This window comes from Nomascus leucogenys, chromosome 22a (genome assembly GCF_006542625.1).
Source record: "Nomascus leucogenys isolate Asia chromosome 22a, Asia_NLE_v1, whole genome shotgun sequence".
NCBI lineage: Eukaryota > Metazoa > Chordata > Mammalia > Primates > Hylobatidae > Nomascus > Nomascus leucogenys.
In genome coordinates, this window is record NC_044402.1 from 25,889,165 (window position 1) to 25,912,211 (window position 23,047).

The 23,047-nt window shown below is 37.5% G+C and overlaps 1 protein-coding gene across 35 annotated transcripts in view; it reads right to left on the bottom strand.

The window, feature by feature from the left end:
* Positions 1-23,047, bottom strand: part of NRXN3 (neurexin 3) — a 1,697,203-nt gene that overhangs the window by 173,743 nt on the left and 1,500,413 nt on the right. For all 35 annotated transcript variants that reach the window (XM_030804215.1, XM_030804199.1, XM_030804204.1 and 32 more), the window contains one exon: positions 20,556-20,727. In XM_030804215.1, coding sequence (XP_030660075.1) covers positions 20,556-20,727 — 172 coding nt within the window. The remainder of the gene's footprint in view (positions 1-20,555; positions 20,728-23,047) is intronic.

The window sequence follows — 23,047 nt, forward strand, 5'->3', positions numbered from 1 at the left end:
ATACAACCTATAGAATTGTAGACATTTTAGACCATCCTTGAACCCCCATGCCTAAGAATGAATTTATTATTCCCAAAAGATCTAAAAGTAACAATCACTGTTCTAGTCACCACCCACAGGAGGCCTGACTTAGTATACTGATTTGCAACCGTTGCTTAAACAACCACATCATAACAGGACCGCATATTAGGCTTCTTTCCAACTAAAACTCAAGCCAGTTTCTAGTTGAGTGACTTCCCAAAGAAATTGTTCCATGTTGCGTTCATACAACATACTTTATGAACTTCAAACAGGTATTTATATCTCATTAAATGTATTCTTTTTGTTTCATAACAGCATCCAAACATGGTAAGAAAATGTTTAACTCTAGGATTTTTTTGTTTCTGGTAGGAGATACCTCTCTTAGCTTTGTGTTATCTGCAAATTTAATAAGCATATTTTTTGTGCATTCATTCTAGTCCCTGAATAGGAAGATTATGATGGAGCTATAAAATATCTAAAAATACTTTGAAACGCCTCTGTGTAAGAGGTGAGGTTTGATTCTTCAACCTTGATTGTGGGCTGGACTTAGTGAATTGATTCTACAGAGTAAAATACGGTAGAAGCAACAGTGTGTGGACTTAGAGACTGAGTCATAAAAGGTGCTCTCTCTCGGACCACTCATTTCGAGCAAGCTAGAGTCATGTCATGAAGACACTTAAGAAGTTCTATGGAAACATACATAAGGCAAGGAACTGAGCCGGAGAGTAACTGATGCTTCCAGTCAACATCCATGTGAGTGAAACATTTCCAGGTAATCAGATCTTCCAGGCCTAGATAACACTGAGATGACTGCAGCCCTAATTCATACCAAGTGCAACTCATCAGACACCTTAAGCCAGAATCACTCAACTAAGCTGCTATCAAATTCTGACCTATAGAAACTGTGAGATAATAAATGTTACTTTTATTATTTAAGTTTTCCTCGAACTTTACAGCATAACCAGAAAGCTTCAAATGATGGACCACAGGCAGGTCTCTTTAAGATCCCTTCATAGTTCTCTGTACATTACAGTATACTTCTTTAGGGAAATGAAGATATACTGTGCACAGTATTTATAATATCCTCCTGATCTGCCAATTTGCTATTGCTATCCAAGAGAAAGTTACACTAGCATGCATGAGTTGTTTCTGTTTGTTTGTTTGTTTTTTAATGAGCACAGGTTAGTTCTCAGCCATCACCATATTCTTTTTTAAATCTAGCTAAATGTGTACCAATTTTTGGTCAAATGAAACACTGGAGAAATTTTATATATCAGTCCTGAGTTTAAGAGAGCCATCCTATTACACAATGTAAAATTTAGGACACTTTTCCCAAACTAGTTTTCTATTCTGACCGACTCCTGTTAATTATTTCTGAGCGAACATTAAAGGGGCTTAGAATTCAAGTTCCTTAAGCACTTCTAATGTTATTCATCTAAAACCCAGAAATTAGTTTCTTTGAAGAACTCTATTACCATTTCCTTACCATGTGAGGGGTGGGAGGGGACTGGATTTTCTTATTTATTTTGTTTGCATTGGTCATTATAGTCTGAAGGAAATTCTTTTTGCTAAATAATACATTAGTGACAGATGTAGATGTCCATTTAGAGAGTGAAGGAATTTCAAGTAATCACCATGGTCCCTTTTTAGAGTAAATGCTTTCCCATTTTATAATTAAACAAAAACAGTTTCTGGGAGTAGAGTTCGCTGGGATTTATAGCTTATAATTTGAGAGAAGGAGCCCATAATTTTTAGGTTGTAGAGACCTCAAAGACCATCTAAGAAATATATTTTCTCTATTTCGATGTTTCTCAAACTTCTGCTTAGAACATCATTAGAAAAAGAACTCATAGCAACAAGCAAGCATCTTGAAGACAACTTCCTCCCCATAAAGTTAATAATTAAAGAAAAAATTGTCTACACTCCTATTTGTTTGGCTGGATAGAATTTTTAAGGTTTCTCAAAAATTAAACCAGCTGGCAGCCATGTATCATTTAGTGCAAGATTCAAAGGTCAGATATACACTATCAAAATGTGGTACAAGAATCAAAATTTTCCCAGAGAAGAAATAACCTCAGGGGATGCAGTAGTTGTAGTATGTCTTGAATTCATACAATGCCTCGTTAATTCTACTTGGCAAATTAATTCAGATTGATTTGTTTGTGAGAACTGCAACATGGCCTCAAATCTGGCTACAAACAAAGGATAATGATAAACAACAAAGTACTGAGCTCAGATAAATGTCTAGAGAAAAGTATGGATCAGCATGGGGGCTGTTTTATAACATAACTATCTTAGTTTAAAAAGAAAAGAAGAAAAGAGGAAAGGGAGAATACATCCTATACAAATATAAGACATTTATAGATCGTAAATGCCAAAAGCAAAGGATAATAAAATATTTGAAAGCATCCAAGGGAACATGAATGTGGATAATTTTTTAAATGGGCATTTAATTTAAAAAATATCAATTTGACTTAAAGCAAAATGATCAGACATAGAGAAAAAAGAGAAAAAAATTAAGGCTTGGGATATGGCAGAAAGAATCAAGATTAATTTCAAAAAGCCATGTCCTAAAGAAAAGAAAGGACAATCCCTTAGTGAAAGTCACTGATTTCCAACTTCAGCTTGAGACCTGAATCAGTGTCAGAAGGAGAAAATTTACGAGGGAAATATGATTATTAGAACCAGAGCCTGTCTTCTTTTCCAGTGTGTTAAGTAAGTTGAAAAAAAAAAAAAAAAAGCTACAATCCGATTTCAAAATCTGTCTCTTGGCAGTGAGACTGTTACTCCTCTTATGACAGTTTGAGTCTATCTTTTCACCCTTGGGGTTCTGGGTGGACTGTGGGACTTTCTTGGGCATATGGGCACTAGCAAATGTGATATAAGCAGAGGCTTGAAGAGCCATCTGTGTATGAACGCTTGCCCTTGCCTGCTGCCTACACCTGAGATTGCCATGTGAACTTCTATAAGAAAAGAAACCCAGCCATGTGAACCTACTCAGCCATCTGAACTGAGGCCCCAGAGGAGGGGTACATGAGGCCATCAAGATCATCTAGCTCCATCCAAGCCAACCCAGAAGAGAAAAAAACACCCACACGAGCCATGGAAATGTGAGCCAATAAATAACAAAGTTTTGGAGTGGTTTGCAGTGCAGTGAACCTAAATGATATAGCCAGGAAGAACAGGGGTCTCAGAGTGGGTAGAAGAAGCACCATCTCCTATGAGGGTTTCCATCAAGGCTCAGCAGGAGGAGGGAAGCAGCTCCGTTGCAGTCTCCAGAGTCAAAGGACTTCATGTGTGGCAAAAGCCTTAGGGGTTCAAGGATGGAAACATGGACAGCTGGGCCCCTGTTGCCTATCCTTAGCCCTGTTCCTCTTTCTAAGGAAAGAATTACCAAATCCAAAAGAAGAGATGCAATAATGCAGTTCCTGAGAGGAGAGGGTAAGGCCGAGGGAGTTGGGAAAGGGAAGGAAAATTGGAGAAAGGTTGATGCATGTGTTGATGCTTCTCTGATCCTTGATTCTAGCCAGAGACTAGGGGAAGGGCAGGGAATGAGGTGGGGATTGACTCCAAGACGATAATGAGTAGAGTTAAGTAGCTCCCTAAAGGGACAAGGAGCTAATTATCTGACCTCCTTCTATCACTCTTAGGATGAGGAATGGAGAGGAGATCTCTAGGAACAGCAGGCTGGATTCTGAATTTACTAGTAAGACTTTCGGGCACGGAGACCTCTCACCCCATCAATGAATTTTTCATTCCATACATGATTTCACAGAGAGCACTGAAGGATTACCTTCTTTTTTTTTTCTGAGCAAACAGGGCCTTCACTTCCATCCTTAACCCTAACATTCCAAAACAAAACCATTTATGTCCCTGCAGGGTATGAATACCCTTTGAATACTGGTCATGAATACCCCTACCTATACTTCTTAGACTAGAAAGGCATTCCTCCACCACATTCCCTACTAACACACAACAATAAAAACAAACCAAAACTCTGATTAAAGATCAAAACTAGACACACACACACACAAACAGTCCTACCTTGCAACCTTGGTTTTACTTTTTTTTCTGTTGTTCTGTTTTGTTTTTGAGACAGGGTTTCACTCTCATCACCCAGGCTGGAGTACAATGGCAGGTTCTTAGCTACCTGCAAACTTCACCTCCTGGGCTCAAGCAATTTTCCCACCTTCTCCTGCCTCAGCCTCCCAAATAGCTGTGACTATAGGCATGCATCTGTAGGTGTGAGCCACTGCTCCCAGCCTGCAACCTTGGCTTTTAAAAAGCAGGCACTGCCTCTTTAGCCCCTTTTAAAGTTTATGGATTATCAAAAAGCAGCCTTTTAAAACTCATTGAGAAGAGGTTAGAAATCATTTCCCTAGGATGTTATAGCTGATATTTAAGGGGCATTTCTTTCGCGTGTGAATGGCAGGTAGACTCTAGAGCAAAGATCCCCAAATGATCAAGATCCAGGGACTAAGGGGTTAACAAAAGTAAGGACAACCAGCATTGCTAAATGCTGTGATTTACAACTCAAGTGACAATCAATCATTAGAAGTAACTTATAGTTACGTCATGACTCAAATATTATTCATATTGTAAATATGATGGCCAGAATAGCATTTTTTAAAATTACGGCTTTACAAAAACACTTTTGAGAAAGTGGCCAATGATTATGTAAAATTATCCACAAATGTTAAATATTTATCTGGCACCCAGATTCTGCTACTCTGTATTGAATATTAGTCCTTAAAGTATTTTTTTCCTATGAAATTAAAATCACCTTAGAAGCAGTGCTTTTTCTTTTTTAAGCTTTTTACTCCATTCTACTTCCATAATTCCCTCCTTAACACACAACGAAACCAAACATTGACATATCTTAAGTGCTCAAGAATACTCAAAAAGTTGACAGCTATTGGCCATGTCAAAAGATGGCAGGTATCCAACAAACTATTAAACTATTAGCTTTGAAGGTTTTGATGTTCAGAAAGGTTCTTATAACCTTTATAACATTTGAGACATATCCATAAAATAGCAATGCCTCTTCCTTCTTTTAGCTATTTCATATGACTTTATATATAATATTAAATCTTGGCTATCTGAGGAACATGTCTAAAGATTATAGGTGATTTTACATTTAAAGATATTCATTGAAGATTAACTACATGCTAGGGCAAAGGCAATACTTTTTATATTTGCCCATTGATAGGTGTGTGTGTATAGAGAGATTTTATAAATATCTCAAATGAAAGCATGCTTTTGTATGTGCCATAGAACCTTGCACCTTGCAACAAGAAATAGCTCCTAGACATGAGATATAAGAAAAAAATCCATGATTTAAAGAAATTATTCAAAATAATTTCAACTGACAACCCTAATAATAAAAGATGTGAATGAAAAAAAAAATTTAAGCCAAAGAGGAGAAATCAGATCTATTATCTTGGTGGAAGAGAGATAAAGTCTCTCATTTTAAGTTAGATGAATAATATTAAACTAGTACATACTGTTAGAAATGTCTGAACTAAGCAGGGAAATGGACCAGGTGACCTAGTATTTTCACCATTCTAATTACTAGGTTCCTTTGAATTTCACTCCTTCAGAAACCTGCTTTTATCTTTGCAATAATGATCCAAGAGATTAAAAGAAGGCCTCTGAGTGACTTGATTTGCCTACTCAAGTTCATGCAGTATCTATTGATGTACCATTGCTGTCTTGTCAAAAAGCACTTACAACATTAGTAAGTATAAGGTGTAATTAGGACAAGAGATGGACAGGTGAGAAGAAAGCCTGCAGTCTTCTTGGTTTAATGTTTTTATTTCTGACTATCAGGGATGGTGGCTTTTAAAAATCACATTCGAATCCTCACAAGTGCTTAGACTTCTGAACAAGGGTTGAAATTTTTCATCTAACCCAAACAAGAATGCTGTCCAAAGATTTACTTTTGATTGTGAATTATAGAGGATATATACTAAACACAGTGAGCAGCAAAGACATATGTAGATTTCCTCTTTCCTTAACCTGGGTTTAAACTTGGTCTGATTGAATAATGGTTCAAGTCCTATTATTCAGTTTCTACCACAGAGATTTATAGAGAAGGATGCTTAATGAATACTTCCAGAGGAGAATTTGAGCAGTTTCTATAAACAAAGGAAAGCAGGTATTAGAGTTGCTTCTGTCCTTACAGTTTGGCTATGTCAGTTGGGACTTCACTTCCAAATGGCAGTGAGGTTTGAAAGTATACAGTAATTGCTCAAACTCTTGGTCCCTTTAATCAACAGCTTGCTTATTCTAAGTAGCTGCAGGTGCCAGTGGAGTAGGGGGAGGTTGGAAGAATAAGAGTGGTGAGTGGCACAAATCAAAGAATCAAAGCCAGAAGAGGGAGGAACAAAGTACAATTATATCAATTGTTTAATTTGATCAGAAAATTAAAGCCACTGTAACCTGACAGAAAGCTACAGTTATATTTTTATGCAGCCACAGAATAAGCTAGATTTACTTTCTGAATAGTTCAATAATGTTTTGGCCTATGTGTTCATCAACGATACCTACAACCACTATCTCATTTCAACAAGACCACTAGGAAGGTTGGCTTGGAACAAGTCTCTTAGAAGAATTACAACTACTGGAAATGGAAATAAAACAAGAGAATTGTCCGTGAAGGTCTGGGATCAGGGTTGGTCAGGACTCTCAGTTAATATGTTGGCAAAGCACCTCACTCAGTTTAGCTGACTTATTTCAAGAACAGATCTATTAAGAGGATTCCAAAATTCCCTTTATAGACCTACTTGTAGCTCAAAATTCTGAGGTCATAGTGGGGGAAAGTCACGAAATGAAGCAAAACTATTAGATTTCACTTGGTTTGCCTCCTCTAGGAGAGCTCAATTACTCCCTGAGAACAATATACTGCCTTTATTTTCACCAATTCTAGAGATCCAGTGCCACCCACACCACAGAAAAAAATTCAGTAAAATAATCCAGCTATTCATTTTGTAAACCTAAAGACATTTTAGTTCTATTTTAGCTTGCATTTTACTTACATAAATTTTTATTTTATTTGAAACAGCACCTCACAACAGTTTTATAAAGGTATAAAAATGAAGTAATAAGATTTCTAAACCTTGGCTAAGATTTTAGATTTGCTTTTTACATATATATCTATATTAGATTTATATGTATTTTTCTGTCAAGGACACTGAAATCTTCTTCCTCCCATTTATCATTTTGTTTAATTATACTTGGAAATCCACCCTTTGAGACCAATAAGGAATCATCGTACTAATATAAAAAATATTTCAATAAAATCGTATTTGTTTCAATAAAGAAACATTTCTAAAGTAAAAGCTTAAAAGTTTTGTAGTAAATGATATTTTTCTTTTGTTATAAAAGTAAATTATTTATAGTTAGTTAATGCTTGTCAAGGATGCTGTATAACAACTCATATTTTTGTTGTGTATATGCAGTCATTGAAGTCAGAAAGCTCCAAAAACCTAAGTTGTACAGTTTCATATTTACTGATTACCTACGTTTCTTTCCTTTTTAAAAGAGGATTAAGAAAACTGTGACCACTTTTCTTGCACTATAGGGCCAAATCTGGCAGTATATGCTTTCTATTCTGGTAGTTAGAACTTTGATAACTTAATTGGAGTCAAAATTGAGGTCAGCAAACTGTGAAGGGGGTCCCTATTTTGTAAATAAAAACCCAGTGTGCTTTAGTTTGGCTTTTTAAAAAAAGTATATATTTAAGGTATATATACATATAAGGTATATATGTAATCTTGATATACATATAAACAGTGAAATGACTGTAGTCAAGCAAAGTACCATGCCCATCATCTCATATAGTGATTGTTTCTCTCCCTTTCCTTTCTTTCTTCTTTGTGGTATGAATACCTAAAATCTACTCTCAACATAAGGACTATATTTAATAATATTGTATTATTATATATTGATAATATAGTCCTTACGTTGTACATTAGATATCTAGACTTATTCATCCCTTATAACTTTGCACAGAAAAAAAAAAAATACTATACAATCTCACTTACATGTGGAATCCAAAAAGCAAAAAACAAAAGTGAAGGAAATACACAGAAAGAGAAAGTAAAATGGTGGTTACCAGGCGTGGTGGGGAATAGGAGGATGTAGGTCAAAATTTATTTTAAATACTACATGGTTTTAGGCATATGCACATCTATAAAAACTGATAGCCTGGTCTTGCTGCTTTAATAAATAGGGGATCTGATTCTAAAATCTCTAAAACTCAATAGCATGAAGTGGGCTGAGCCACCTCTAAAGTGGGCTAGTCCGTCCTCAGAACATCAGATCAGTGGCTTGAAAACGGAACTGAAGCTCAAGCAGGAAGTTCTCAGCAGCAAGATAGGGACAAGCAATGCTGAGATAATGAAGGGAATGCTCTCTAAGACTTAGAAGACAGACATATCAGGGAGCGGGTAGGAGAAAAGATCAATGCGAGGCATCAACTGTCACCTTTATGCATAAGGGCTATGAGAAATAGGCTAGGGTGGCTAATCAGAATTCTCAAATTTAAAAGAAAAGTATGCACTATATTTTTTTTAGGAGAGAGGGGTGTATTTAAATCACCACAGCTTATTAAGTAGAAGTAACAGAAGTAAAGAAACAATGCTTTCTGTCTGTCATCTTCAAATCTTGCTCTAGGCAAGGTATGGCAAAATATAAATGAAGCTAGAACGGAATCTGTATCTTTGGTGTTGAATTAGAAAAATGGTATTTAGCTGTTTTGTTGTTTGTCATTTTTAACTATAGGTAAATGGAGTGCCTGTCCTTCTTATGTATTGTATCTCTTTATTTCTTTATCCTGAATTAACCTCACCAGTAGGTCTATGTCACCCTACATGGTAGTACTATTCTCTGTCTCTCTAGGGATTTAACCCATCCACTTAGAGAATCTCTTGCTCTCTTTATTCCAAACAGATAAGACAATTCAAAAAATAAAGCTGATGGATTAGTAAAAACTGTAGGCTTCCAAATACTTTTGAAGCTGTAGGCTTCCAACTATCCGTGATTTAAATCAGCGGTCCCCCAACTACACCTAATGGGCAAATGTGGTTCATCACAGCTTGTTTTTGTAAAGCAAGTTTTATTAGAATACAGCTGTGCCTATTCATTTATGTATTGTCTATAGTAGATTTTGCATTATAACAGCAGACTGGAATAACTGCAACAAAGATCATGCAAATCATATCATATTTATATTAATAAAATATTGAAGTTAATAATATCTAAATATATTTGTATTTAAAACATAGGTTTCTAAAGCCTATGCTACTTGTTATTTGGCCTTTGGGGGAAAAGGTTTGGTGATCCCTAATCTAAATAGAGGTATCAGGGTTTCCCTGTCTACATCCAAATGTTGGTTCTGCCACCTACTAGCTGTGCAACACTGGAGTGTGTTACTTAACCACGCAGACTTAGTTTCCTCATCTCCAAAATGGTAATAATAATAATAGAACCCCTTTCCAGGATGCTATGATGATTCAAAAACAAATAGTGTATCCCAGTCTTACCTGTTATTAATATTTTTCCCCTAAAATATTTTATGCAAGGATAGGTTGTAATACCCTCACCCCTTCCTCTGGGATATACAGTTTTCAGTTACTTGGAGGCATTTGGAATGAAGATTTCACCACTGAACTCTGAGAAAAACACATTTCTCTAATGTGATTAAAATGAAAACAAATCTAGTTTAATTAAACATTGAGGCTGGCAATTGTGCATCAGGCAGAAGCACATTACTAGTAAACGTTTAATAATGGGATTACAGAGTGTTCTGCGTGCACTGGGATGTAGGAAATAATAGTACATTTGCATGTGAATTTATATCTGTCAACCATGTGAATTTGAGCTCTGTAGATGATGCAAACTGGAGTGCTCTTGGAAGACATTGGAAAAGTGGAGTGGGTAACCTGGGTATTAGGTTGTGAGGGCAAACAAATCTGTGTGGAATCTCAGAGTTGACCCTTGGTGGACAGTGACCACAGCAAATGTGTTCAACCTCCCTGAACCTTGGTTTATTCATCCGTAAATGAGGGAGACTAATACTTCTGCCTTGGAACCTAAAATAAGGTATGATGAATGTGTTTATTTTGACTGTGTTGAAGGTATCACAGGTGTACGCACATGTCTAAACTCATCAAACATCTTCAAAAAAGATGCCTATCAATCATCCCTCAATAAAACTGTAAAAAAAAATTTTAAGTAAAAGAAATAATTCCATGATCACTAATTTCCTCAATGTGAAAGGTGTAAGTTGTCATGTCATCTTTCACACTAGGTAGGGGAGCAGAGCTTACTGGCATTGTTCCAGATAATTCAAGGTCACATCCCAAATTGTATTCCATGCTCGCCCCTGTCTGGTCTTCAGGCTCCATCAGGCATTTATGTGTACCCGCTACTGAACTTGGATCTCACCTCAATAGTGGCACCTTCTTTCACTGTGTGGAATTGTAGGTTCAAGATAGTGCAGCGTATGGGAGCTTTGGGTTTGCCTTCTAAGACATACAGACTTCAGTTCCAGGTATTCATGTGCTAGCTTGACCCTGGGAGAAGCTCCAGATTCTCATTTGTGAAATGATGATAACAGTAATATCTACCCCTTGGGGCTACTGTAAAGACTTGATACAAGAACCCAGTACCCTACCTGGCAATTAATAACTGCTCAATAAAAATGTCTTCCTTGTGTACTTGTATTTCTCTTCAACTACGCTTGAGGATCCTTGAGGTCAGAAGCTGTGTTTCATTTTTCACCATATACCCATCACCTAGTATGAATTCACATATAAAGTAGATGTGGAACAAATATTTGTTGAATAGTGAATGAAGGTGAATGAATAAATGCATAAAGAAATGGCTCCACTCAGAGCTACCCCGGTGATGAGGATAGGGGAATACTTCTATTATATTAAAGGCAACAGCAGTTAGTAAAAAGGTTTTTACAGTGTTTCTGCTGTTTGAAAGTGCAATATAAATTTTTTGCTAGCCCATGATCAATCGACTTCTATTTGATATACACTTCAGCATTTAAGTTCTGTTGAATTGACATTTGCTACTTATAAACTTAGTCCCTAAGTCTTCTTATGCTGTACTATATATCTACCACTGGCACTTAGTAAACTATGCCATCAAGGCCAACACAGAGCATCAGGGACTTACTGAAAGGCTGTAAAAGTACCATGTGGGAAAGAAATGCATCTTATGGAGAAAACTCTAAATGTCACTGAGAATCCAATCAAATTCCTGTTAACTCCATGAACTGAAGACTCAAAGTGCCTCTTTGTCCTTGACTGATTCCCTCCTTCCCCTTCTGACCTCCTTTCCCCTCTCTTCAGCCTGCTGGGATATTGACAGGGATTTTAGAGGAGTGGAAGGTCTTTATCTCTTTGAGATGAGCTGCAATATGATTACAATCGATTGAGTGATTTACAGTATAGAGCACCTTTCATTAAGAAGTATAAATGACATACTGTATGTGAATATATATTATTATTATTGGATATTTATGTACCACCTTTCTCAAAGAAGCTCAGTGTTCTTTTTAGACTTTAAATAACTAGAGAGACTCTGCAACCTTGTGCAAAATTTAAATTGAAGAGACTGGAACTTGGAAACTTTTCCCATAAATAAAACTATGCTCTTGCATGGGTGGTAGGACACTTGGTGTTCAGGCAGCTCTGGGGCAGAGGAAAAACAGTACAGGGTAATTGTATTTTATGGCTGGGATAATAATTCTAAGTTTTCATAATTAAAGACAACTTCTGCAGGCCAGAATTTGTATTAACTACATAAACTAGAGCTTCCACGTGACAATAGGGAAAACAAAACCTGTAATTCACTAACCAGCTTTGAAATTATGCAATATTTGATGATTGTTTTAATTCAGAAGAATGTATGTTATTACTGATGCCTCACATAGAGGGAGATGTTATTAATATTTTTATTTATGTCACACTATTTCAAATAAGTATAATTCAAAAATCCCATAAAGTGTGACTACACTGTATTTCTAATCTTGAAAGATATTATTTAATTAAAATAGATGCATTATGGATGGAAATCAAGAAATTCTTTATCTTACATCCCTAAATTGTACCTAGAAATGACCCTCAAATTTTTAATTATTCATTTTACTGAGTCCCTAGACTATGATATTTATAATATTTGACTATAATATTTATAATATTTAACATATGGCTAAATAAATATGATGTGCTTTCTAATTTTTAAAATTCCAACTACTTCTTTAAATCCCAAGATAGTCTACTAAAAATGGGGAAAATGTAAACCAGGACCCAGACTCAAATATACATCCTATAAAGTCCTACAGAAGGTTGCAGCAAAATTATTCTTTTGCTCAACAGCCCTGTAGACCAAAAGCATTGCCCTGTTCACAAGTGAATTCTAGATAAATAATATCTTTGGTTACTATAATTGTTATTATCTGATGTAAATCCTTATAATTATAAAAAGCTCCTTTGTGTATGTTAATTTCTTTATAAATAACCTTGAGCTATGTATTAACCTAATGTTTTGGGGGTAAGTTTCTATGTGCCCTGTGTCCATGTGTTCCCTCCACCTCAAATGTTTTATATATTTTGATCTGGTCTCTTTGTCTTCTGGGTGGTTATGTTTAATTTTAGCATTACTCCAAGCTCCAGTTTGCCTTGAAATGCTTATCAACTTCTTAGAGACATTTATGAGAGTGAGAAAAAGGCTCTAGGTTTGATAGCAGTAATTGTATTTAACTTATAAGATACAAGACTATTTATCCTGTGTCTGGGAATTCACAGAGAAGAAAGGAAGTTTCCTTGATAAAACAAAAATTAAATTAAAAAAATACTAAGCACCTTCTTGCCACTCTCTCACTCCCCAAGCAAGGCTATTAAATGGCAAAACAAACCTTCATTTACAAGTTCTTTCTTTTTGCATAGATATGGCGCTAGAAGGTAAAACAAGATCACAAAAAGAAAGAGGCCGACAAGGCTTCCAGAGGCCACACCGATGACATAGATAAAGCCAAATGTGTATAGATGCCCAAGGAAGTGCTGACTTCTAGACTGGGCAGAAATTAGAGATTTAACCTGAGGGGAGAATTCTATAATTAAACTTGAGAGAAAAATTCTAAATTGTCAAGATTTGAGTTAAACCCAGAATTTCTAGGATATGCAACTGTTCTAGGGTATTTACGAGAATCTAAGGAAGGAGCAGAGTGTGATTAAACATTAAGACTCTTAAGTCAGATGGTCCTGGGTTGAATACCAGCATTTCCCAAACTAAGCTACACTCCCATAGACTGTTCCTAATCTAAAAAATGGGAATAAGACCAACACTGTCCTAACGGGTGGTTTCAAGACTAAGTAGGATGCTGCCCATGAAGTGGGGAGTACGTCATAAATGTTTGGCAAATGGCAGCCATCACCACATGGGTGAGTTTGGCTGAGCGACGGTGAATGGCACCATCTGCCACTTTCTACACCTCTGGGAGAAAGTGTTTATTCAGTGCACAAGTCTCTCACTTTGGAACTGTTTCTACTATTGTGGAATTCTCCATGAAGGATGAGAAAGCAAGATGGAAAATCTCTTAGTCCCCTATTCTCACCTTTCATAAGTAAACTTCATTGTAAAAAGTCTTCTCAAGATAAAAAATGGTCCTAAAATGTATACAGGTTGTAGATAATCCAGACAATACACCTGCAGGTACAATTATTATTCATGCAATGCTTTAAGGTATTCAAAGAACTTTCCACTTTCTAAGACAGAACAATGAACACAATCCCCATTTTATAGGTAATGTAACAGGCTTCTTAGGGTCAAGCTTGTTGATAGATTTGCACCCCATAGCCATGCTGTCAGAGCATACAAATATAGCTTAAGAAAGGGTAGTTCGCCATGTGTGTTTAGGAAACATACCTCTAGCCAGTACTTTCTTTTTTTGTGAAGTGTCTTATAGTAATGTCAATCTGAGCATTCACTTGGTTTTAATGCGAGAAAATGCATATATATGATCATGGAGATCAAAGCATAGAGAAACTTCTCGACAGTGGGAACCTTCTCAAGGTTGTGGGCAAGTTGGCAAGTGATAGGGCCAGGGGCCCTTGGTTATACCCAGAAAGTCTAACTAACTCCAAAACCCTTATGCTTAATCATCACCCTCTAATGCCACTCCAACAGCTGCTTGGATAGGGTGGAGTTCTTATCCCTGTGATTGATTGTATAATATCAAAACTCATTAGATGAGTTCAGAAGGTACATGAAAGTAAATGCCCATCGTTTACATGGTAGAAAACACATAAAAGGAAATAAAAGATGGCATATTGTAGTCCTGCACTGGCTAATACTAGCCTCTAACCTACAGCCTCATAGTGTTGGAGTGAGGATTGAATGAGAAATGTATTTAAAGCCTTCAGTGCATAGGACATAAGTAAATAATAAAACAAATTTCAGAATCTCCGTCATACCAGCCACACTGCTCAATAGCAACATATGGTTAGCGGCTACCATATTGAACAGTACCGGTAGTCAGTCTGAAAGAAGAAAAAAAAAGACACATTTTTTAGCTTCTACATATCAGTGAATGTCAAACTTAGCTACACAGAGAATCACCTTAAGAGCTTTTTTTAAAAAAAACAAAAACAAAAAAATGCCTGGGCCAGTGTTTCTCAATTTACAATGTACTCATAGTACTTGGGGATCTGATTTTGCAGGTATGGGGTGGCACCTGAGAGTCTGCATTTTTAACAAGCTCCCAGGGGAAGCTGATGCTGCTGATCCATGAACCACACCCCCAGATCAGTTAAATTAGATGCCCTGAGACCAGTGCCCGGGCACTGGCAATTTATTAAACTTCCCAGGGGATTCTCAATTTCAGCCAGGTTGCAGACAATTGCTTTACATAAATATGTATAAGTAAGTGCCTATTGAAAACATTCTTTTAAAACATTTTTGTTAACCGAAGACAAACTGCATAATGTGGAAATTCCCTTGGAAACAGAAACTTACAAACACGTGAATCCTAATTCATTTCTGACAAATTGGAAAGGATGGCTATTTAGCAGTGCGAATATTCAAGATATGCTTGTTTGAGTGATTAATTGATACATTTTGTGACTGAATGTTGGAGCACCTTATTTAGAAGATGGTTTTAAAATGTTCCTCACAATGTTCAAACACATTCATTAACTAAGGCTTTCTCTGGTTGCCCTTATATCTCTGTAGTCCTGAAACCTTGTTCAAATATGGCTTTCCTTCTTGATTGTATTTATACTTCTTATTCCCTCTGCAGGACTCTGCTGTCTCTGTTTTTCCCCCTGTTGAACTGAAAGCAACTCTAGTCCTGAACGGATGAATGAGCAGGTAGATGGGGCTTGTTTTAATGCATGCTTCGAATCTGGCAAGGCCTCAAATGTTTGCAGGCAAAGACATAAAGAAAAGGAAAGTAAACCTCCTGGCTAGGAATTAATGAAAACCCAAGGCCTGAGAAATTTCAGCATCATGTCAAGTACATAGACTTCTTTTTAATCCTTTAAAGTCTCAATAATTTAGGATGAGATGTGGACAAAAAAAAAATCTTTCTTATACCCATGTATACTGTCTAAATTACAAAAACATGATGAGCATTTACAACAAAATATGTTGGAAACTTTCTCTAAGTCAGCGGCTCTTTTATGGGGGTGATTTTGCTGACCAGAGGGTATTTGCCGTTTGTGGAAACATGAGAGTGGCATTCAGGGGGTAAAAGTCAGGGATGCTGCTAAACATCCTACAATGTGCAAAACAGTACCCCGCCCCCTTCCTTACACACCAACAGCAAAGATGTGTCCAGCCCCAAATGTCAATAGGTTGACAAACCTTACTAAATAGACTACTCCAGGCAGAGATTTCCATTTGAGAATATGTTTTTACAAAAAGAAATACTGTCATTATTAATAAAATCATGGCTCTGAGAAATAGGAAAGTGAGCAGAAAGTTTGAGATTGTGCAGTCTGAGGATCAGGATAGAAAAGCGTTGGCTCTGCTCCTTAAGCTGTGTGACACTGGGAAAGTTATTTAGCCTTGCAGAGCCTTGATAACGTAACCTTAAAATGGGTATGGCAGGAGTAATAATACCAAACCCTGTCCTTCACAGGATGGAGTGAGGTTCAAATGTAATAATGTATATGAAAGTATTTTGATCATCAATAAGTACTATAGCAATGTTTTCTCTTCCAGCCCCTATAAAGACAAGTTTCTGTGGAATTTGACAAACTCAAATATAAAGAGAGTTTTCTAATGTAACATCCTCGAAAGGGAGCTACTTTTACCTCTTTTCATGTTCTAAGTTGGGTGGTCAAATAGGATTTAAACATAGGTCATCCGTGTGCATTTTAAAGACTGAAGGAGAGGAATTCTGGGAAGAGCACTTCAACTGAGTTGGTATGCAATATCAAGAAAAAAGCTACTTGAGACCCTACTCTCCTCAGCACCCCCTGGCATGCCAAGATTGAAGCTGTGTATCAGTCTGCATGTCCCAGGAAGCCTAGATAGGACCGGAAAAGCCTTTACTGGACCATGCTCAGAGATCTTACAGCAGTGACAGTACCACCGGCCACCCACTCACAGCAGAGAGAAGATATGGAACAATCCCAGTCAGCTCAGCCTTCCAGGGGGCCTAGAGCTGCGGCTAAAATTAATTCCTCATACTCAAGTCACCTTTCACCTCCCCTCCTTTGTTCCTACCACCGCATTGTATAGGGACAACAATCAGAGACTTTATAAGGAACATTTGTCAGTGCCTGGATGATAGCTCTGGGCTGATTCTTCTTTTATTTCCCTCTCCTGTTTCTTTTCTATTTTCAGGTTCAAAGAAAGAAGTTGCTTTTGAGTTCTATCTCCCAGAATTTAGTGATATAAGATTCCGATTGCTATAGAACTATTTTCATTCTGTTTCTTCCCTGATTCATAAAGAGCCAGTGCTACATGCCCTGTGCCCAGCTGGGTTCTAAATATTTCACGGTAGGATGTTTCAGTAGAGCCCCATAAATGCCCATGAGAAGATTGTGGAGATGACCCATTCATCCTGGTGCACAGCTGACTCATTCAGACCTGCTTGGCAGGAACAATTCCCCGAGAGCATGGTCTCTGAGTGAGATAACTTACGTAAATCTTCTATAGGAGCTACTCTGTATGTCTTTACTGTTTAAACATTAGTAATAAGTGAGTAGTGAGACTAAACCCTTGATGATTTCTAAACCTACTGTTATCAATAAAATAGAATGACTTTAGAAAACAAAAGGACACATTTTTGTAGAAACTGTGTCAAGCCTGCCTTGCCGGGTTGATGGCTTTGTTGTTTGTTTGATGGCTCAGACATGGGGCATTTTGATCTTATGATTTAAGATAAACATTGCCAGATTTTTCTCATGATACTTTAAATTATTAATAGTTAAATTGATCCTTTTAATAGCACAGGGAAGCAGACAGGAGAGAACATAAGGTAACCAAGGCTCAAAAAGTGAGCTGCTCCTAGGAAGTCTTGGCAGAGTGGAACATAAAACTCAATCTAGTATATCACACAATAACTTTTTAATCGAGGCAGCAAGGTAAGGGGATAGCTCCTTTAAATACTCACTATTCTTTCATCTGCTTCATGGGAGCACGTTGCCATTGTTGTAAGGAGGACAGCTTGGGGTCACTGGTGCCAATAAAACTTTTAAATGAGGATTTTGAACCCCACACCTCACAATAACCACCTTTGTGTGATCATTGGAAAGTGACCTTTGAGATACGACACTTCTTTAAAGAAAGAAAGAAATCTAAGATGACACAAGAAGAAAAATACTCATTTCTAGCTATGCATTTTTCAGAACATCCCCCAATTCGCTGGGGGGAGCAATAGTGAAAACTGTGCCCCATTGGAAACAGAAAAATCTTGTCCTAGGTCTTCCTTCACTTGCCATGTGACCTTAGGAAGGGCATAGCACCTCCTTGGGTCTCTGTTTTTATTTGAAATGGAGAATAAAAAATATCTACCTCGTCTAATTTATAGGGTATTTCATCGTCAAAAATATGTCCTAAGTTAAAATGCTAGCCAAATGTTTGGTAATCCTCACAGCTAACATTTATTGAGGATTGACTTAATAGTCCCAGCATTATACATGTGGTCAACTCACTTAATCTTCACATTAACCAGGTATTATCATTACCCTGGTTTTCCAGACTAGGAAACAGGCTCAGGGAGAAGAATGAACATCTTCTTAAAGAACAACAAAACAGAGAAAGTACAAAATGAGAATTTGGGAAGAAAGAATCTAATATATTTTGAAAGCATTACAGAAATCATCAGAGGAGAAAAATAAAAACTCTTAGAAATTCTTACACTTATTTTATGGTTCAGTGTTACTGTATTTTGAATTACATGTGGGGAGAGGCACCAAATATTTCAATGCTTAGGACATTTCAAGGTCTTCAGACTCACAGGTGATGAAACCAAGATCTCAACTCTAGCCAGTTGACTCCAAGGCCCATACTTATAAATGCCATACTGTACCCTGTCCTGTAATAATAACATATCGTTACTAAATAACAGTTTCCAATGATAATAATAGTTTTCAGGAGGGAGCAATGCTATTAAAGAAAGGTTTAATCTGTTTTGAAAACATATAGGAAGCAACCCATAATTTGGAACTAAAGACACCAAAAGATAGGCGCACAGCAAGAATCTCCGGTTTTGTTACATAGCTGTGGCTTTAAAATGACCATTAAAGAGCCTTCTCATTGCTGGCAGCAAACTTGTAGATTCCATATTGGCTCAAGGCAAGTGGTTAACATCAATTTAGAAATCTTTGAAATTCCTAATAGAAACACAACAAACCCTTCAGCAGCACTAGCAAGGCCAATGATAACACATATGGAGAGAGAGAGAGTGATTTTTTCTATGAGCCTATGCACAACTTTTAAGATATTGGACTGCTTTTATTCCTTTCACCCTCTCCCCCATCCATCAGGGATTAAGCAAGAAGCATTTAAAAATTACGTCTATTAGTGTGTAGTGAATTTGAATGATAAAAATTCCTAGAAGCTGTTAATAGCTTTGGCTTTCTTCAAATACTCAAAGATAACCTCATAAGGGCATTTTTGTGCCTTAATCTAAGAAATTCTGAGACCCCTAGCAATGGCTGAGCTGGCTGTTTTATGGAAACTGAGATGGCAAATCAATAGTGGGTGGAGATTTTTGCCTCAATACCTTGGGGGTCTTGCATGCTGTTTCCAGATGCTCTTACAATTCTTAAACAGATACAGCAGGACTCTAGTGCAGATACTTCTGATAGGCTTTTAAAGAAAATTAATGCTGAGTTAGGTGTGGAGATACAACAGCCTTCGAGCCATTCAAAAGTCTTGGCCTACAAATAGGCAAATTCACTTTGTATATTTCTCACAAGCATAACCATTATTAGCTAATGGCTCTTAGACATGTGAAAATGTGCTTCAAGCTTCTTTGTTATCGTGCCCACCTCACTGTAAAGGAAGTTAGAGAAAAGTGGTGAAAAAATTATGAGGAGTTTGGTGTGTAGGATAGAGAGAGCTGCACATCACTTCATGCCCACATTAGTGAGAAGTGCAATATTCTGACTATTCTCTTGCATCCATCAGGTGATAGTGCAATTGTGGAGCAATGACCCTTTGCTGAAGGGTTGTCCCTTCCATTCCTGGCACTTTTACGATCAGCACTCAAGACTTTTCCTGGGAGAAGTGAGAGGCAAGAGGGAAAGCTGAGGGATTATTTGAATGATCTCTTTTAAGGAAGGCAACCTTTTCTCCCGTTGTCCTTGATTCAGCCATCTGGCTCTGGGAATTTGTTGCTGAATGTTTCTTGACTGCAAAATTTAAACAGATGATTAACCCCTTTTCCTGCCACACCAGCATGCTTGCTATTAAAATAACTACTAGGATCAACCTTTGAATATCCAGGCAGGCTTAGGGTAAGTGAGAAAATAAAAACTAGCAAAGTCCACCAAATGAATAAAATTCCACCTTAGTTTTTCTCTCATTGTTACCATGACCTGATCTGTGTCTTCAAGTTCAGTAATTGTCCTTTTAGAGTCTCTCTCTGACATCTGCACCTTCAACCGCACCTGACTAAATGGCACCACAAAGTCTGGGTCTCAAATGGAGCATATTATGATTATCAACAATAGCTCATGATAGAGATGATCCTTCCCTTCACTGCTCCTCATCTACAGGCCCTGCAAAATCTACAGTAACTTTCTTTGGTATGAGCCAGTCAGGCTGTATCAGTCAAAGGTTGACAAAAAGTGTCCAGTGCATAGTTGGTAAAGTCTCCAGAAGCTCCCTATACTGGATAAAGTCCTAAAGAGATAACTTATCTTCTCATACAAAAAAATCATGATTGTATACTTCATTCAGTGTTTTGGAATTTGGTGACAGTCATGAGAAAAATCACCACTGAAAAGTGAGAATGGGAGAGTCAAAAAGAGTAGGACCATTGAGCGAACAACATGTACCTGTAGGATAATGTTCATTCACTGGCCAGTTGTCCACCTGCAGGGTGGCGTTGCCGCCATTCCTGGTGAAGCGTACCACATGGTATTTGCCGTCATTTACAGGGGTTCTCTCCTCTTTGATGGAGATGTCAACTGTGCCAATATTGAAGACAACTCCAATTTTCCCCTGTTCCTATAATAAGGAAACACAAAAGGCATAGTTATCACCAACCACGAAGTTCTCTCCCTTTAAACTTGATCCACCAACCAGCAGTAAACCTGTAGGTGCCCAGAGGGAGCTGTCAGCATGAAGATAATAATAGTGTTCTATATTTCTCCATGAGCTTTCATCCTGAACATAAAAGCCAATGGCATAAACCATCCAAATTGCTCTCACAGGCTGCACCGCACAGGTTACATCATTCAATTCCCCTCAGTGCAAATCAGGCCTGGAACTACCTAGCAGCTATGCAATGACAATGCACAGTTTATTTCTGTGAGATAAATTAGGCCTGTTTACTAACAGAGTACACTAAGACACTGGACCTTAAATCATTTATCAATTCAGATAGATTTACAATTAAAGTGGAAATATGTATGAGCTTGTCAGCATATTTTCATGCAATCAAGGCAAAGGGGAGGGGTACAGAATGGTTAGGAGCCAATGTCAGAGGAGCTGGATATATGTATACATATATATATATATATATACACACACACACACACACATACACACATGCATGCACATAATGGTTCTGCAGTTCCAAACCACATAGAAAAGGTAGCCCCAGTAGAGGCCAGTGAAACTGACCTAGAATTTTCAGAATTAGATGGCTGCCATGTTTCCCAACTTGTAGCCCTACTCCTCAGATTAATCCAAAGAGAGATATATTCAAGACCAGAGCTTATGCAACACAGCAGAAGAGAACCTCTGTGGCCACCAAAGAAAGACTTGTCAGAGGGGAAACTGCAATGAATTCGATAGGAGTAACACTATGGCAGTGAAGACGTTGATATGGTTTGGATGTGTCCCCACCCAAATCTCATGTTCAGTTGTAATCCCCAGTGTTGGAGATGGGGCCTGGTGGGAGGTGACTGGATCATGGGGACAATTTCTCATGAATGTTTTAATACCATTCCCTTGGTCCTGTTCTCGTGATAGTGAGTGAGTTTTCTTACGAGATCTGGTTGTTTTAAGTGTGTGGCATCTTCCCTGTCTCTCTCTTGTTCCTCCTCCTGTCATGTGATACTCTTCCTCCCTTATTTGCCATGATTGGAAGCTTCCTGAGGCCTCCCCAGAAGCAGATGCTGTTATGCGTCCTATACATCCTGCAGAACTGTGAACCAATTAAAAACTCTTTTCTTTATAAATTACTCATTCTCAGGTATTTCTTTATAGCAATGTGAGAATGGACTAATACAGATAATAATGATGCAAATGGTGATATCACCAACCTCCTGGGAAGTGCACTAAAACACGAAGCATATATAATAATGCTATTAAAACTCTGACTGACTCTTCTCTAATAATTGGTTATGACTAAAAGCTGGAACTAGTGTTCACAACGAGACGTGAAATAAATGTAACCTTACTATTCAAATATAATCAGCCTCTCAAGCTCTTGGAAAGATATCACAGCATTGCAGGGTGTTGGAGGCATGTGTAAGGAGGGAAAGGAGACATCTTTCTCAATTTCTCTAGTTTTCCAAATTATTGGCAATATGTTGGGCATTCAAGGATAATAAAATTCAGTAGTTGTATTAGTCCTTTCTCATGCTGTGAATAAAGACACACCTAAGACTGGGTCGTTTATGAACAAAAGAGGTTTAATTGACTCACAGTTCAGCATGGCTGTGGAGGCCTGGAAAGCAGACATATCCTTCCTTACATGGCAGCAAGAAGGAGAATTGCCGAGCAAAAGAGGAAAACCCCCTCATAAAACCATCAGATATCATGAGAACTCACTCACTATCATGAGAACAACATGGAGGTAACTGCCCCCATGAGTCAATTACCTCCCACTGGCTCCCTCCCACAACCCGTTGGCATTATGGGAACTACAATTCAAGATGAGATTTGCGTGAGGACACAGCCAAACCATATCAGTAGTAATTCTGACATTCTACAAGACTGAGTCACAGTATTAGTTCACGATCCTTTGTTATCTTCTATTTTTTTATTCAAGAAGAAGTAAGAGAAGGAGAAAAACCAGGAGAAGGAGGAAGAGAAAAAGAATGTGAGAAAAGAAGTCCAGAATCCATATAAATCAAGATATAGAAAAGAGTTTTTCTAAATCTCAGATTTAGTCATTTATTTTATTCATTCATGTATTCATTAAATACACAAATACAAAATTTATTAAGCACCTACTATACTTAAAGTCAACAAATTAAGAGTTCTGGAGTGAGGGACACTGGTTTCTATATACAGTTTGGTACACTTATTTTCCCAAAATGCAGGCTTTCCTCAAGTTTCCATTTATCACTTAGTATGTCAATTCATCTTGTATCCA